Source organism: Melospiza melodia, chromosome 2 (genome assembly GCF_035770615.1).
Source record: "Melospiza melodia melodia isolate bMelMel2 chromosome 2, bMelMel2.pri, whole genome shotgun sequence".
Classification (NCBI taxonomy): domain Eukaryota; kingdom Metazoa; phylum Chordata; class Aves; order Passeriformes; family Passerellidae; genus Melospiza; species Melospiza melodia.
This window is the reverse complement of record NC_086195.1, coordinates 122,008,200-122,025,359: the sequence shown is the minus strand read 5'-3', so window position 1 is coordinate 122,025,359 and position 17,160 is coordinate 122,008,200. Positions and strand designations below refer to the sequence as shown.

At 39.2% G+C, this 17,160-nt stretch overlaps 1 protein-coding gene across 1 annotated transcript in view; it reads left to right on the top strand.

Moving 5' to 3' along the window:
• RFX8 (regulatory factor X8) overlaps positions 1-17,160 on the top strand; it is a 31,706-nt gene that overhangs the window by 13,368 nt on the left and 1,178 nt on the right. Inside the window, exons 6-15 of the mRNA XM_063150523.1 lie at positions 398-461; positions 1,478-1,612; positions 1,692-1,769; positions 2,283-2,396; positions 3,049-3,199; positions 4,254-4,312; positions 7,438-7,594; positions 9,124-9,218; positions 10,368-10,482; positions 14,194-14,481. Coding sequence (XP_063006593.1) covers positions 398-461; positions 1,478-1,612; positions 1,692-1,769; positions 2,283-2,396; positions 3,049-3,199; positions 4,254-4,312; positions 7,438-7,594; positions 9,124-9,218; positions 10,368-10,482; positions 14,194-14,481 — 1,256 coding nt within the window. The remainder of the gene's footprint in view (positions 1-397; positions 462-1,477; positions 1,613-1,691; positions 1,770-2,282; positions 2,397-3,048; positions 3,200-4,253; positions 4,313-7,437; positions 7,595-9,123; positions 9,219-10,367; positions 10,483-14,193; positions 14,482-17,160) is intronic.

Here is a 17,160-nt window from a genome sequence, read left to right as displayed (position 1 = left end):
ATGTAATAACTGTGAAACCTAAGCAACAGGATTATAATGTTTTTGTTATTTTCATATTTGTAATAGTTATTACCATTCCAAACCAACTGCAACTAGAAATACAGACCCATGGTTCTGGTGCAAGAAGTTCAAAGACTGCACTTTTTAACAATCAATTGTCTTTAAAATTAATGGTTCAGTTTAATCTTAAAATTCAGAATTCAGAAAAATTGGTCCCAGATTTGCTAGAAAATCACGGGATTACCAAATAACAGGAAAGGGAGCAGGGTTTGTTTCCCAAATACAATTCTCCAATCGAGTGTAGTCTATCCAGTTTGAGCTCATTTTCTTGCTAAATACAGAATGAATCAGTGAGCTTTTGAATGTTTGCTTTTTTCTGTTATTTATTTTGTCACAGTAGAAGTTCCTGGAGTTCTGAAAATGCAGCTGATTACAAGAAGAATAGACAAAAAAAGGGAACAGTGAGTTTCAGATACCTTAGACATAACAAAATGTCTATCTGTGTGTTTAATTACAACTTCTATCTAATATGTTCCGGTGAAATACAGCTAGCCCATCTTCCTCAAAATAATCTTGGTCTGTGTAATCTCACTACATGCTTAGTTCCCTCACTCCTATTTCATCCAATAGCTAAATATTTTTGTTGTCTTAACGTCAGCTCAGATAATTTTTTCTGTACTGAGAGCAGAAATTGTGGCTGACAGATGAGGTTTTGAATATTAGGGGAGTTAGTGGGGCACAGCCTTGCTTGCCTGAGGCCCACAGTAGCAGACCCTCCTGCTGTTGAGAAAGTGTCTTTCCAACATGTCCTTTCTTACTCAACGGCGACATCAGCGTGCTCGGAGTTTATTGTCATGAGAAGTATTTAAATACTGGGAAATTATTAAGAAAAAAGAGCACAATCCCTGCCCGCAGAAAAGGGCAGATGCAAAACTAACCTGTGGCAGTTCTCCCCTCAGCAAGCTGCCATGGGATGACCTGACACCAGGCTTGTTGGATGTCAGCCCGCAGAGCATGAGCAACAAACTTGTGTGGACAAAGTGAGGAAGGCATGAGAGGCTGGATGTGTGACTGACTTCCACCGAGTGCTCGGGTGCAGTCATGAGTGCTGTGGCAAGGACAGCCGGTGGGAAATGTCCTGTCAGCCCCACAGCTGCAGCCTTGCGCAGAGGGTTACAAGTGTGACACAAATGCTACAGAAAATATATATGGATGATATGTATAGAATTAAATATTTACTGGTTTTGAACAGAAATTCATGTACAGTTTAGGATTTAAACATTTAGGCAGTCCTTCTTATTTTTTTCACCCACCTCTATTTCCTAAAAAAAGACAAGCATTTCTCTAAAGAAATGCATCTTATTATAAAATCATGTCCTACAACTTCAAGAAAATACTTAACACCTTTAACCAAACAGACAAAGTAATTGCAATCTTTTTTTTTTTAATTGTCCAAAATAAATTCTGATGCATCAAGAGTAAGAATTTGCAGTATTATCCATCTGTCATTTATCTGAAGACTGAACAAGAGACTTTTCATTACCTTTCTCCTGATTTCAACCAGTTCTTCTTTGGAGAACAAGCACAAAGTGAGACATACCCCTATGAACTGGTACGTTGAAAGTGCACAGCCATAAAACAAGTTAGCTCTTTTCCTGTGAGATCATTTTGTACCCTCTTTTTGGTAACAGATTGCACTGCTTGCCAATGACTACTACAACTATTGTCAAGTTATTTTACAAATGGTGAGAGAGACCAAGCTTGACAAGGTATGCTTCTTCTTTAATACCATTTACTCTTGACAACAGCAAACAGCTGTAAGGGCAAAATTGTGACTGTGTATCCTACTTGATGGTTTGAGCCAAGGTAGATGATGATTTATGGACAAAAGGAGCATTCAGTCAAGTTATTTTAAAATTCTGAGTTAACACAACATGCTCCAAGAATCTGAGTTTGTACACATATCCTGAGCCCTCCTGGCACATGTATAAGTCTGACCTGAGCACATTACAATAGCCATGGATACATATCTTTAACTACATCCTCATATCCATGGCACAATTCTTTGTTTCTTCCCTCTTTTGTACACTGCCTGGTGAGGTTCAGCTTGTTGCTGCTTCCCCAACTTGCTTCCACTTCCACTGGAGGCCAGCCAGGATGGGCCAGGCAAAGAGCCCATCTCCACAGCCATTCCTTTGCTGCTGTGTCTGTGTGTTGCCTTATTGAATCATACTTCACAAGTGTAAAATCAGTGAAAATTCATAAAGGGCTTTGTGTGACAGGTGGAAGATTGTATCATGTCATTCTGGACATCTCTGCAGCCTGAAAGAATAGAACTGATGTGCCTGCCAGATGTGTGCCAGCTGTTAAAAAGCTATGATAGGTATCTATTCAAGGTACTGCACACACATTTCCTTGTTGTAGCTATGCTATTGTGTGTTTGTCTCTTTTTGGTAGCTCTAAGGAGAAGGGCCCTCTCTTTCTTTTATGCTGTACAATGGGATTTTTGTTTATTCCTCAACTCTTATCTTTCTGCTTCCTCTGAGACAGCCTGGTATGGGTTTTGGTTTTGAAAGGAGACAGTAGAATTTGGGATGACTTTCATTTTTCTCCTATATATTAATTTGTAAGTTCCTAATATCAGTGGACTGTGCTGTTATAAATGTGGTCTGTGGTTCTGGCATGAGGTTATGTGACTGAAATTTCAACTGATGATGATTTTTCAGATTATGAGAGTTACTTTTCCTTTGAGAACACTACTGCATTTCTCAGTGACCTTCCACATAGAAATATGCAGTTTTCTGATAAAAATAATTTGCTTATTTCCAGCAGGTCATTAAGTATGGTCTAGAAATTAATTCAGGTAGCAACATTTACTCTTAGGATCTTTGACCTTCTGCTAAAAAGTTAGCTTAGCTCTTGCTTATTTGGAAGAAAAAATGTGTTTCTTTACACTTACATTTAAATTATCAATATAATTTTATTTCATGCTGCTGTAAATATCTGTGGTACACCAGTCAAGTGCAGCAGCATGAATTTGTATTCTAGGAGTTGGAGAACATCCTACTTCCTGATTTCCTGGAGGAGGTGCCTGCACAACATATAGACTCAATCAGATCATTCAGTGAAAATGTTAAATGTTGGATGCTTAATCCTTTGGGAGGTTTTCCATTACTGCTCCAAACATCCAAGTCTAATGGTAGGTTTGAGTAGGAGAGATATTTTCAAAAATAATCTTTGGTTAAACTGCAGAGAAGATTGTATTACAAAACTCTTAAATTATTTTAAAAAAATTTAGCTGATGTAACAGTGATAGTAGCAACAATTAGAGTTATCTGGGATACAGTTAAAAATAAATGGTCTTGCATAATGTGTGAGAACAAACTTAAGCCTAAAGTATTCCTAGTTCATTGAAATTGAAATGTACTGAAATTGAAATGTACTTAAAGGAGCATTCAGTCAAGTTATTTTAAAATTCCGAATTCCGAAGTCTCTTGCCATGATTGCTTTGGCCATGTAGATGACCAATAATATGCAGCATGCCCTGTGAAACTCAGATATTATTGGGTCTCTTCCTCTTACAAGTAACTTTATGCTGATAAATTAATTAATGGCTGTAGCAGTCCAATATAAAAGGAAAAAATCCATAATCCCATAGGGAAAATATGACTGATATTAGAAGATGTTTGGAAAAAATCTGTTCTCTACAAAGCTGTGGTATATGTGTGTGTTTGTAAATACCTACACACACACACACACATATTTATACCTATTAAGCTGAAGATTCTGCCTAAAACATGATGCTGCTTCGTGGATCATTGAGTGAAGACCAACTCCCCAGAGGTAAAGCAGGGCTCCTGTGCAGGCAAAAGTTTGTGTTAGGATTCATATGCTCAGTATTGCAGACAGACTTAATTTTGCCATTTCTTACATTTGAATGCTTGACAGAGCATTAATTAGGAAGTATTAAATGAAAATAATAAAATATTGAAAGACTTTTTCCTGCACATCATGGATTAATAGATTCACAGTGAAGGAAGAGAGGTGAGCTGGGCAGCTTCTCTTTGCAAGCTTTGACTGCAAGGGTCCCCAGCCCATCCCATATTGCTGGCTCAGTGCCCCAGCTGTGCCCTCCATTACCCTCCAAATCTCCCCTAGGGAACTACCTTCTAACTTAAAATATGTCTTCACTAATATATTTTAGACTGTAAAATATTAATGATGTGAAACATCTGTCTCTTCTTCTTTAACAGAAGCGAAAGAGTTTGTAAAAAGGCTCAGGAGACAGACAGACCTTTGCAACATGGTCAAGGTATGTTCCAGAATTCATGGAAAAAAGAGCCATGAATGTCATTCCTGTGAGCTGTTTGCACTATTTTTGACATGCTGCATTGGAGAACAAGTGCACAGCGTGGATGTTCTTAACTGTACACTGACATGTCATGCTCACACTCCTTCCCATCTCTTCCCTCACTGTTAAGCATGCTGAGGGGACATTTTCCTCACTCTGGATCCTTCTGAAAGCCTCTGAGGTGTAGTTGATGGCAGCCCATGGAGAGGAGAACACAGTAGTTCTGTGTCAGATGACAGCTTCCAGTTTCTTTGCCCATCCATGCCAAAGTCAGTCAAGAGCACATGCTGGAGCATTCCTTCCATTGGTGCCCTTGGATCCTCCCAAATCTTTGGGTTTTGAGGTGGTCTGGGCTATAGCAGAAAAAGGAAGGTCACAAATAGGGAAGAAAGCAAAAGAGAACAGGGGATATATTCTCTCCTTCAAACATGTGAAAGTTTTTTTTACATTTTTCCAACATGCCATCTGATTTGAATCATTACTCTAATGGAAGAAGGGAAGCAGGGAGAAAATAAATGAGGGAGGAAGGGAGGGACAGAAGGAACTGCAGATTCTTGGACCACTAAATGTAGCTTTTCTTTATGGGGAAACTTCATCACCAGCAGCATACCAATACTCCCTCCTCTTACTTAAAAAAAAGAGTAAAAAATAAAAAGCACAGACATGTATAAAGGTGACTACCCACACAAAAAGTTGACTTCCACGAAGTACCGAGCACTCACAGTTTCCACTAACTGCAGCAGCCCTTGGAGATACTCATACCTGAAAATCTCAGCTTTATGTGCTTCTAAACAGGGCTTCTTATGCATTGAAGAGCAAGATCCAGCAAGATCATGAGTGTCACCTATTCCCAGACATTTGTATTTGATTTGCATACTTCAAATCACCCTTCTTGTTTTCAAGCCATGATGTCAAAGGGCTGGTTGTAGCTCTTTCAGTCTTCCTTCCCTATTCTTAATGTGTGGGAAAGCTGCAGAGTCAAAACTGGATTTACACCCTCAAGATTTAAGGCAAGAGAATTTCAGCAATTGGGGGAAATTCTTTAGAAGAAGCCTCTGGGTGCTCTACATCCCTTTTGCACTGTTTAACCCACACAAATTGAACACAGCAGACTGAGAATCAGGGTCAAATTTATACTTCTAGCTCTCACAAGAAAAAGTTTGTACCTTCTCTAGAGCCTCTTCAAAATAAGAGAAAAGTAAAAGAGTTTACTGCACTTGATATTTTGGGGTAGTAAGTTTCAAGGTATAATTATTTGTTGTATGAAAAAATACTTTCTTTCATTATTTTAAAATTCCTACTCTTCTTCAAGCAATGCTTCCCACAGACCTGCATCACATCCTGCCTCAGTTATTTCTCTCTGAAAGTCAAGTTTATCTCACCTTCTCACACAGGAGTAATTTGTTATTTCTAATCAACCTGCTCAGTTTTCTGTCTAAAATGCATCTGGAATTTCAACTAAAGACTGATGGTCAGAGCAGGCAAGAGTGCTCCTGATGAGAAGTGCTACAGAGGCACTGTGCAACCTCTGAACACTGTAACCACATCATTCCTTGTAGAGCACTTCACAATAATTCAGCCATCTGGTGAGAAAGTAAGAACAATTTTGGCAGGGTCAACATTCAAAAGAAAAAAAGTAACTTTCCCACCATGTGTAGATAAAGCAGGCTGACAGCTGCTACTACCTGGACATGTAGAAATAATTAGAGCATAAAAAGGTGCAAATTCCCTGTGAGAAAAGGACGTAAATGTGATGCTTGTCATTTTCTGGGGCTGATTCCTGCCTCTGGTAAGTTGTATTTGAATGTTGAGAGGGCTGGCTCTCAGTCATTTTGGAGAATCATATTTAATATAGTGAAATCCAATGGCTGAAGGGATCAGTCCAAAGTGTTGGGTATGGAGTCAGGTATTAGCAGCCTACTGAAGGTGCTGCCCTGGTAGTTCCCAGCCCTTGGGTCATGTGTTCTTTTTGCAGGCTCTTTTTCTGTCCCTGAAAGCTCCAAGTCAAATAAGAAGAATGCCTTTGTCTCTAACTTCTATGAAGGAGATTGCTAAGTGAGAATCAGATTGAGTTTGGTATTTAAAAAAAAAGTTAGCAGAGTGATGAAATACAGCTTTATTGATAATTTTTGCAAAGAAATGGTCAGCTGCATTTGTTGCTGCTTGTGAGGTCATGTTAAGCACCTGGTAAATGGGATTTGTTAAAACATGTATGAATTCTGAAGTCTTCTGGAATTTTACAAACCATATTTTTCCTCTGAAAAGCCCAACTGGATAAGAGTTATTTACAGAAAAGCCTGAAGTCCAAAAAAAGCTTTAGAATCTTACTGATTTCAGTATGAAAGACTAAACATATTTGTTAACAAAATTTAATGGATTCAGATTTAGTTTCCTTGACTGTTTTCATCATTTCATCAAGAATCTTAGTGACTATTGTGTGATATTAGCAACTAATTTTAAAAAGTGAAGAGATTATGATAAATGTTAGTCTGAAAATTGTTTGCAATATCTCTGCAATACTTTTTTAGACAAATATGAAGACAGATTTATTCACAAATGACTCATAAGCAGATAAATGGGATAAAAACCAACTAATACTGTTTTAACTAATACTGTATTTCTAATGTTATATTTACTCTCTCAAAGGCTTGAGCAATTTGAGAAAACTTGCAACAATTAAATTGCAACATAAATTAAGGACAGATAACACTGAAGGAAAGTCATCCCTGATACACCATTCCATGCTTTAGACAAAATATCATTATTTATTGTAATTATAATAACTCTAGGCAAAGCCAATTGCCCAGGCAATTGCCCAGATAATTCAAGTATGTTAGCTTTGTCTGCTCCATCACAGACAACACAGAGCATCATTGAAAAGGACTTGTCCCAGAACAAAACTCTCTTGAAGACAACTTCAGATTTATCTCCTTTGATCCTATAGCCCCCCACACCCCCAATTTGGAGCCTGGTCATATGAAGTCTAGTATTGAATAAGGGAAGCTTTCCTTCTTCAATTCCCTTATTTGGCTGAGTTATGGGCTTGAGAAAATGAAAGGCATTAACTGTTTTTTTATTCTGTCCAGACAGTAAGAGCACTCTTGAACAACAACAGCACAGTCACTGTTCTGCGGTCAGGCTTGCATGCCATCTTCAATGAGAAATCTCTGGATGTGACCAAAGACCTCTTTCAAGAGAAGTTTAGGAATCCAAAGAAGCGGCAGAAAAACATACAATTAAAATGTAATTAATTGTTGCTATTTATTGTCTTTCCTCTTAAGCACTAGGTTGTCACTGTTAGAGGTCCAGCATTTCCTCTTGTTTATTCATGACATCTGCCTTACTGGCATTTACAGTCTTCCTGTAACCTGAAGGGCTAGAAAAGAGACAATAAAATTGAGAATCGAGCATGAGGTAAAATCCTCCCAACTTTAAAGTTTAAGAATGAAAGGCTTTTGGTTCTGACTCTCTTAAAGCTTTTTGTGACAGCAGGAGTGGAGTTTGTGTTACTGAATTATGTATTTCCTAGAAGGTTGACAAGCAGGGATATTTTTTCATGCTTTGTTTTGACAGGAAATATGTTTTCAATGATTGCATTTTCCTCTGTTATTAGTTGAAGCGCACAGAATAATTTCTTGTGGCCAGATTTTGAAATGCCGTATGCTGAACTGGACAAGGCCTTTTAGCTTTTGTGTCCTTTTGCTGTATTGTGGCCTGTGGGATCAATGTGGAGCTGTAAACAATAAAATACACAGTTTGTGTGCAGCCATGACATAATGATTTGACATATTAATGAAAAGGAATAGAACAGCAACTTAATTTTTAGATTAATTTTCTGCCATTTAAAATATTAGGAAGAGATAGGCAAGTTGGACTAGGCTGTGCACAGAACTATCCAGGGGAACCTCAGCTCTTTGTGCCTGGTCCACTCGTGCACTGACAAGGGATTTGTCACAAATCCCTTGTCAGTGCCTTCTTTGACTGCTTTTAGTAAGAATAATAACTTGCCTTTTTCACAGAACCGTCAGGATAACAATTTCAATAATATGTATATACATATTAAACCCAAAACCACTGCATAGAACACTCAGTACATTTTTCTGTTATATTATTGATTTTCTTGGTCTTCCCAAGGTGGTTTTATTGAATTCTCTGTTTTCACTGCTTTTCCAAACTGTCATCTATAATAAACAAGGTTTCACTGAACTTATCCATATGCTTTCTTGAAGGGAGAGGCCTCAGTTAGAAGGATATAAAGTCAGGGAGGTGCAATTTACCTTTAGGCATTGGGTGGTAGGTGCCAAACTTTTGGGCCAACAATTGCACTGATATGTGGCAGCATTATCCATATTTATGTTGGTCTACAGAATATTCTGCATTTTCTGCTTTGTTTTCAAAATTTTTTCTCCCTTCAACAGTGAGACCAAGATTTTTTTTCTCAATCACATAAAATCTCAGATAAATAAGTTAGTATTGCCACTAACCAAATTCCAGCTTTCTCTGTGGAACTGTTTTTTCTTGCCACCTTTGCCATGATGACTAGGTCAGTGCACTTATGCTGGAAATGGAAATACACATGAATTCTGACTGATTTCAAAGTAGGGTACTATTCCTCACTAAAGAAATTGTATATTAATCAAAATGCTAGAAACAGATGTCTTAATCTATTTTAAAGTAAAGATAAAAGAAAAAAAAAAAGCTTAAAACTGCAGAAACAAACCAAAAGGCAGACCAATCACTTCAAGTAATGATCTCCCTTCTGTATTTCACAGGTTTGAAGAACTTCATTTCTTCACTGGCATCTTCCACAGATATTCGGGATCTCCTGAGCTGTTTGTCTTCAGATCTCCAGACTTTTGTTATTAAGGTATAAAATTAATAATTTCAGAATAGGAGGAGGGACCACATAATTTATCCTGCTACAAGCTGACTGTCACTAGTCTGCAGGAGGTACATGGCACACTAGCAACCTGACCAGACTGCAGATTTGCATAAATACAATTTGTGCATGCTGTGGAAAAGGGGAGAATTAATTGACATACAAAAATTCCATCTGTGCAAACAACTACAAGCATATTTCTGTGCACATATCCACTCTAGTCATTTCAGTATCTGCTCTGATTTCATATACACATATTATCATAGCCCCTAATAAACCAAAATTCAGAAGTAATATGTTGGTATAAATGAAGAACATTTCATGGTTCCTTAGATCCTTGTTTCACCAAGCTGTTGACTTTTAGCAAGTACTAAGAACTTCTAGCAGAAAGTCTCTAGCTCTTGTGAAAGATTCAAGTATGACCATCCTCACATATGCACCTTTCAATAGATTACCAATTCTACCACCCCTCCTCCTTCACTGACTCACAATTTGTGTCACTGTGTTGGTACTGCTGCATTTGGTTGGTTACCATAACTTTAACTTGGGTTTGGGTGGTACTTAGAGTTTGGGGTTGTTTTCTCCCTTCTGAAGAAGCAGAGTAAGCTGTGTTCCCTTGGCTTAATTATTTACTCTTATTTTTTTCTTTTTAAATGAAGACTAGTACTTTGCAATTCTGTAGTGCCTCCATCTTACATAAGCCTCAACTACATGATGGGATGGTATAGAGAAGATGGAGTGGGACTCTTTCTGAGGGTTCATAGTTATAGGCCATAAGGCAATAGACACAAGTTGCAGCAAAGAAAATTTCCAATAGATACAATGAAAAAAAAATTACCCTTAGAATAATTAAGCATATGAAGGGGTTACCTGGAAAGTCTGTGGAATCTTTATCCAGTAGATATTCAGAACTTGGCTGGACAAGGCCTGAACTAAGCTGGCCATGCTTTGGACATCAGAATAGGTAATATCCAAAGATGTCTTTCAACCTAAGACATTTTAGGATTCTAATAGAAAAAAATGCTTGTTGCTTTTTTCACCTTTGTATGCAGTTTGTACAGGGAAAATGGTCTGACACACAGAAGGGAATTCCTTTAACCAACTTTATCATAAACCAATTTTTTTCTTTATCTGCAGCCAAGCAAGAGTAAAGAGGCATTTAAAGAGCAGGCATCAGATTTTATGTTGAAATGGAACCTCCTACTGAGCAATGTAGGCAAGATTCTGACTATCAACAGGACAGACAGTTTTGGTAAATAGGATCTTTGTGACTCTAATTTGATATGCCCTATTTTGACCTGAGATAGCAGAGGCAACAGATCCAAAAGTACCTAAAGGGGGCAATGAGGGCTGGTGATGTAATGACAGGACAATGGGGAATGGCTTTAAACTGAAAGAGAGCAGGTATGGACCGGATATTAGGAAGGAATTCTCTACAGTGAGGGCGGTGAGGCATCAGAACACGTTGCCCAGAGAAGCTGTGGATGCCCCATCACTGGATGTGTTCAAGGTCAGGTTGGATGGGGCTTTGAGCAACCTTTGGAAACTGTATGGTGGGGGTTGGCACTAGATGGTCTTTAAGGTCCCTGCCAGTCCAAACTGCTCTGCACTTCTGTGATTCTATGATTTTAACTGATATAAATGCACACAACATTTAATAGAGGCATCTCTTCTCCTGCTCCTTCCCTTTCATCACCATTTTCCGGGTGATGTGGCTAGAGAAGTCAGGGAATTGAAGTGATTACCACGTTTTGACCAAACCAGCTCTCTGAGCAAAACTCTAGGATGAGCATAAGAGAGGGAGACTAGGAGCATGAAGCTGTAGATGGCAGGAAAGCCAGAACTCCCTCTTTTGGCAGAAGTTGTACTTTGTGGGGAAAAGGGAACTGCAGCCTGAGGTGAGAGCCTCTGCTTTCCCTCCATAAAAGAGGTGCACACCACAGCAAAATGGTTTGATGGAGATCTTGGGCCACTAATATTCCAAACCATAAGCATCCCAGACATCTCAAGTGATAGCTCTGAGCTCCCCAGGTTCTTTGTGTATAATACAGCCAGAGCAGAAACACTGCAATAACTAGTTGCCAAAAAAGCAGCTAGTTCCTCTGACAACAGATATATGCTCCTCTTACTTAATGTCTTACACTGACATAAGTTCTTGTCTAGCCAGCAGCACACCTGTTGAAGGTATTGAACTGACTGAAAAGTAGCCTGAAAATAGCCTAAAAAACTGACTGAAAATTAGCTGGGTTGTTTTTCTTTCCATCTTAGGGCTCTAAGGCACTTAGGACTCTGAGTTGTCAAACATCAAATCCATCATACACCAGTGCAAGGTGGGAGAAGGGAAGGAGCTGTGCAGTTGTGTTCACTCCAAGAGGCTTGAAGTGATACAAATATGTCTTAAATCAGTCCAATCTCTACCCTAACTGCCTTTCTTTTCACTTGTAACACCTTGCAAAGGTGCCACTTCTGCAGAAATGTATTGTCTCCTGTGAGTTGCATCTAATCCCAAACTGTATTAAATGCCTTTTAGATTTTCAAAGGAGCAACTTCATATTTTTAACTTATCTGTTGGATGCAGCTTCATACAAATAGCCAAAGAAAACCTCATTATTTTCTTTGAAATGCTCCTTGAAAACCATGGTTTCATGAGTTTGCTAAAAATATGTAACAAAGGGGTATATCAAAGTTGCTGCCTTTTGTGTTGTTCAGTATTCTTACCCCATTAATGCCTGTGCTTGTCCATGTATGAACACACTCTTCTTCTGCATCAAGCTGCTGCCTTTTGCCTTCTGTTTGCTTGTAAACTGTCTGGAGCAGGATCAGAGTTTTGTTCTGTGTCTGCAGGGAACATAACACAGTAGGGTCCCTCGTCCCTCAGCTGCTGCATTACAGCAAGGGTAAAACAATCAGTCCTTTCTCTCTCTCCAGAGGAGTTCTGCACAAAACTCTCCAATGTCATATGCAGTATTTTTGGCAATGAATAAACTGAGAATGCATTCCAAGAACTGCACTGGAAGTATAATGTTTATTGAAATCCCCCATGATGATGAAATCCTCTTCCGTCTTTCCACCACAAGAAGAGTTTAATGAATTGCCTCCCTGTTCTGCCGTTGTGTTGATGGATGGGATTCAATGGATGGAGCACATCTCTTGGTCTGCTGAGGCTTCGTTAAACTAATTACAAATTACATTTTTACCCATTTTATGACAGTTTTCCTACTACAATAACACTAAAATTGCATTTATTTCAAATATGAGAGAGTTAAAAATATTTTTTAATATTTTGCTGTGATGCTTCAATAATGTGGCTATTATTATCTTTCTTTGCTCCTTAAGATGGTGTATTTGATCTATCAATGTCCCTTTTTTTTTTTTTTTTTTTTTTTTTTTTTGCATGTTTCTATTCCTTTAGGACACTGAGTTTTAGCAGACAGGCTGAAGCAGTTCTGTTAACAAGCCATCTGGTGTAAAAGTTCTGTACTTGGGAACATTGCTTTCCAGAAATGTCTTTAATCTCAGCATTTCTTCAAAATATGAACTATGTAGCATCCACACTGAGGAAACACAATTACCTGGGAAAATGTGTGTCATGTTAATCCAGTAACCAAAACAAATCTTGCTTCTGACTTGACCTCTTGCCTTCTAGCTTGCCACATGCAGCAGACATAATACACTGGCATCTTCACACCTCTCAATTTGGGATTGGCTTTCACCCTTTTCCAGCCCGGCCCCACTTGGGGGTGCCCAGGTGAGATCAGAGGAGCCCTGCAGTTATCCCTGCTGTAGGGCAGCAGGGAGCAGGTGTGCTGGAGCATCCAGGGCTAATGGGAGCTCTACAGCTCCTTCAGCTTCGTCTCCTTTCCAGAAAATGTGTCTCTACACGCCTCCCTCACAGCGTTTCATGTCAGCTCACACACCTCTGCTGCCTTCCAAGGCATTCAAGGATGCACTTCCAAGCCATGGGGAGTGAGTAGTGAGCTGTGTATTCCTCTTCTGCAACAAATTGCTTCAGCTTGGTTCCTCTTGAGAACTGTGTTCCTCTGGATTATCCCAAAAGACAACTGGAGTGGTAGCTTTGGCTTCATGCTTACTCTTAGAGAATATATTGAAAACACCTGTAAGACTGTTAGAAACATTCTTGAACTACTATTAAAAAATCAATATAGTTTCAACTCTAACTATAAAAATCCCTTTCCTTGTTCCATAGGTAAACAAGCACTTCCTCCTAGCTTAAGGATCCTCAAAAGGATGAACAGCAAAAGCAGCAGCTTCTTAGACACATATAACATCAAAAGAATATTTTTCATTTTTAAGGATCTGTAAACTGTGGTCATTAATATAAATTGTGATCTCTCCTTGTTAATGTCGATATAAACTAGTTTGTGGGATGCAGAGCTTGATGAATTCTTATGCAGATTTATGGCATGGAAGATCTAGTTTTTACTGTAAGGGCTTTCAACCAAGGTATGATTCAAAAGTCAATGGCCTCAGTGAGTCCTTCTGGCCTTTTATCACTTATGGTCCAAGCTGCAAGGTGGGCCATTTAATGTCATAGATATACACACACAGATGTCTGTAGGAGGTTTCACTTGGGAAGAGGTGGAATGATTTATCTGTCTGAGGGGAGAATGGGGATAATATGTGGTTATTGATAAGCCTTGTCGTAGAAGTGAGTGGGGAGGAGGAACTTGAACAGGAAAGTGAATGAACACAACTTTCCTCTCTAGTTAAATAAGGGAAAAAAATTTTGCATATATTTTAAACTGCTGTTTAAAAATAGCAGTGGTGCTTATTTTTCTGGGATATTTGGAAGTACATAATTTTGTAAGTACTGTTTGATGAGTGCTAGTCCATTACTTTGTCTAGCCTATTACTATAATGAAGCCCTTCAAAAAAGAACACATCATAAAGATATGCAAATGCAGAGGTTGTCATAATTATCTTTGTTTTTCTTAAAACCTAGGATCCTGGCTTTTGTTGAATATGCTACTTGTTGATTTTGCGGCTCACATTTTCCAGTCCTATATAGAAGAGGAGAAGGAAGAAGGAAATGCCTTGGTTGCAAAGCAAAATGAGGTCCCTGTTCTGTGTGTTTATGAGCCCAGCCATCTCTCAGCCTGTTTTGCTGAGGAGGAACCTCAAGCCAGCGCTCCACAGACAGCTCTTGTGATGCAGAACCAGAATAACTTTGCATTAAGCAATGCTTTCCAGAGTTCTGAGTTGTTTGGTGAACACAGCCACTGCCAGCAAGGTGAAATTAACATTAACTTAAAAGAAAATGATGGGGAAAATGTTATAAATTGGGCAAATTAGGACAGATTGGGAGGTGTGTGGCTGATTGGGGTATTTTCTGCATGTAAAGTAGAACTAATGAAATCCAGGTTTGCATGGAGCTGTGTCCAATGTCATGGAAACCTCAACTCACAAAGCGTCCTCCACATCCTGCTCCCATCCCACAGTGATACCAATGGATTGTAATCTCAACATCACCCACCTCCTCAGCACCATAGGTTCCTGGTTCTTTCCTTAGGTTTCCAGCAGACATCAGGAGCTCCTTCTGATTCCCCAAGTGTTGTCTAAGGAAGAGCAGCGCTGTTCTGGTGGGTTGGGAGCAGGCCATAGGCTAGCTGACAAACAGACTGCATATATTTATCAATCAAAAATGAGAGGGCACAGTGTGGTCTTTCCTCACTTTTGGAAGCACTGAGAGGCTCTCTTCCCTCCAATTATCTGTTACTTTTATCAAAAGATATGAAATATCTTCAGAAATATGAAATCCTTGAGACCCTTCTGCTCTTGATTTTCTTGCAGTCAGTCCACTGCTCCAAACTCACTAGCATAAGGTGTGACATACAGGTAGAAAACAAGATAAACTCTAAGTCTTCTAGAATACAAGGCTAAATACAAGAACACATGGGAATATGGATCAAGCCTCTGTGGTTAATGCAAGTGATGAATTAGACATTCAGCTCTTTTCATATTTCTCTTCCATGCAGTAAGAGCACTTGTCTCATGTCTCAGAGAACATTGTGTTTTCCAGAAAACTGAAAGAAAAATGTTAATGGCACCAAGACTCACAGAGAAAACTAGGTTTTTTGGGTGGCACTACTATAGTTATTCCCAAGAGGTAGTCAGTTTCCATTCACTAGCACAGGAGTGGAAATTGACTGTTTTAAAAACATCTTTATTAATTATAAGGCCCTGTAAGGGACCCTAATTTTTTTAAAGTATGCTAAGACTAGTCCAGCAAAGAAAATTGGAGGAGAGAAAGCAGTCACACAGAGGACAAACCAAGAATGATTTATACACGTGATGGCTGTGTTTGTCAGCTTTTGTTATTTTTCTAATTGTAAAATAAAGACCCATCCTGCCATACTACCTTTATATAAAAATGTAAACTGTGCTAGGTGCTGACAATTTGCAAGAGAGCTCTAAATCAGTGATGGCTAGAAATGAGGAAATGAACCACTAGAAATTTTATTCAATATCTGCCCATGTCCTGTGCTCTTCTCTTCACTGTGCTACTTTTTGTATGTCCCATGCCCATTGCAATGCTTTTTGCAGGGGTCATCAGACAAGGGCTTGACCCAGCTTTGGTCTGTGGAAGTGATATACTTATAAATATGTACCAGTTTTGAATTTTTTGTACCTGATCACAAGAACAGAGCAAGGCTGATTAGAGAGAGGGATGAGGAATCATCCCTTTCAGAATAAGAGGGGAAGAGTGTAAAATGTGAAATGAGGAGTATGAGGACTTGGGAGAAGGTGTGCATGAGGGAAGGACACAGTGAACGACTAAGAAAGTGTAGGAGTTGAGGCATCAAATAACCCAACAAATGATGGATTCTACCAGTCCATGTGCAAGATGCTAATCACTGGGATGAAAAAGATATTCTAGCAAGCACTTGTTATGTTGTGGTTGAAGTGTTTACAGTTTGTGATGGAGTTGGAAAATGTGAACCTGCAGCTCAAAAGGGCTCGGGAGCTGTGAGAGAGTGAGTGAGCACTTTTGCCTGCTCATGTTCTTCAGACGAGTGCTGCTCCCACCTTGACCATTGCAGATTCTTTCTTTTGTATATCCACACTGATGCCACAGGTTGCTGAAAAACACAGCTGCCAAAAGCATCTCTGTCACCCACTGCTTTGTTTGTATTGTCATCTCTGTAGTTCCTCTGACTAGATTTCCATTGCATGAGGATTTTTGTTCTGTGACTTTTGACCACTAAAAGTCATCATTATGCTTCCCAGGAACCATCTGTCCCTGCTCTTGCCTAATCCCCCTTTGGGCACAGATACCCCATTCTGTTGGGTATCTCAGCAGCCATAGCAGCATCCACCAGCCACACTGCTGTTTCCTGGACCACATTTCTGCTGCCTGACATATTGCTCAGGTTTATTTCATAATTTTTGCTTTTAATTCCTTCACCTTAGGCGGGCTTGGCAGGTTTCTGTAACCCAGAGCTTTTCATCAGTTCCCATCCTCCACTCCATCCATTGCCAGCATCACCCAACCTCCGTGGTTTTTAATCTTGCTCCACAAGGCATTTCTATGCCTTCTCTACAGCCTGTTATGCTGTGGAAAAAAAAAATCTGTTCATCACACCTCCCCACTCAGCTCATTGAAATCAGTGCTAACCACTTGGTCTTGCTACAAAACCCTGGAAAAATATGAGGGAAGACTGGTAACACGAATCAGAAAAGAATCTCCCAACCTTACCCTGATATCAGCAGCACCAATATGTGTGGCTTAGCAGATCCTTTCCTGATCTTTTAGTTGTCACCTTTATTCTTCCTCTTCCTTCTCCATCTGTTTCTAGTCTTCCATTCCTAGTTGATGCTGAATATAAATTAGACTCCTCAGCAGGGACACCATCTTTTCCCATTTATTATGAACAGTGCAGTCCATTTATGAATCTTATCTTTAAATATA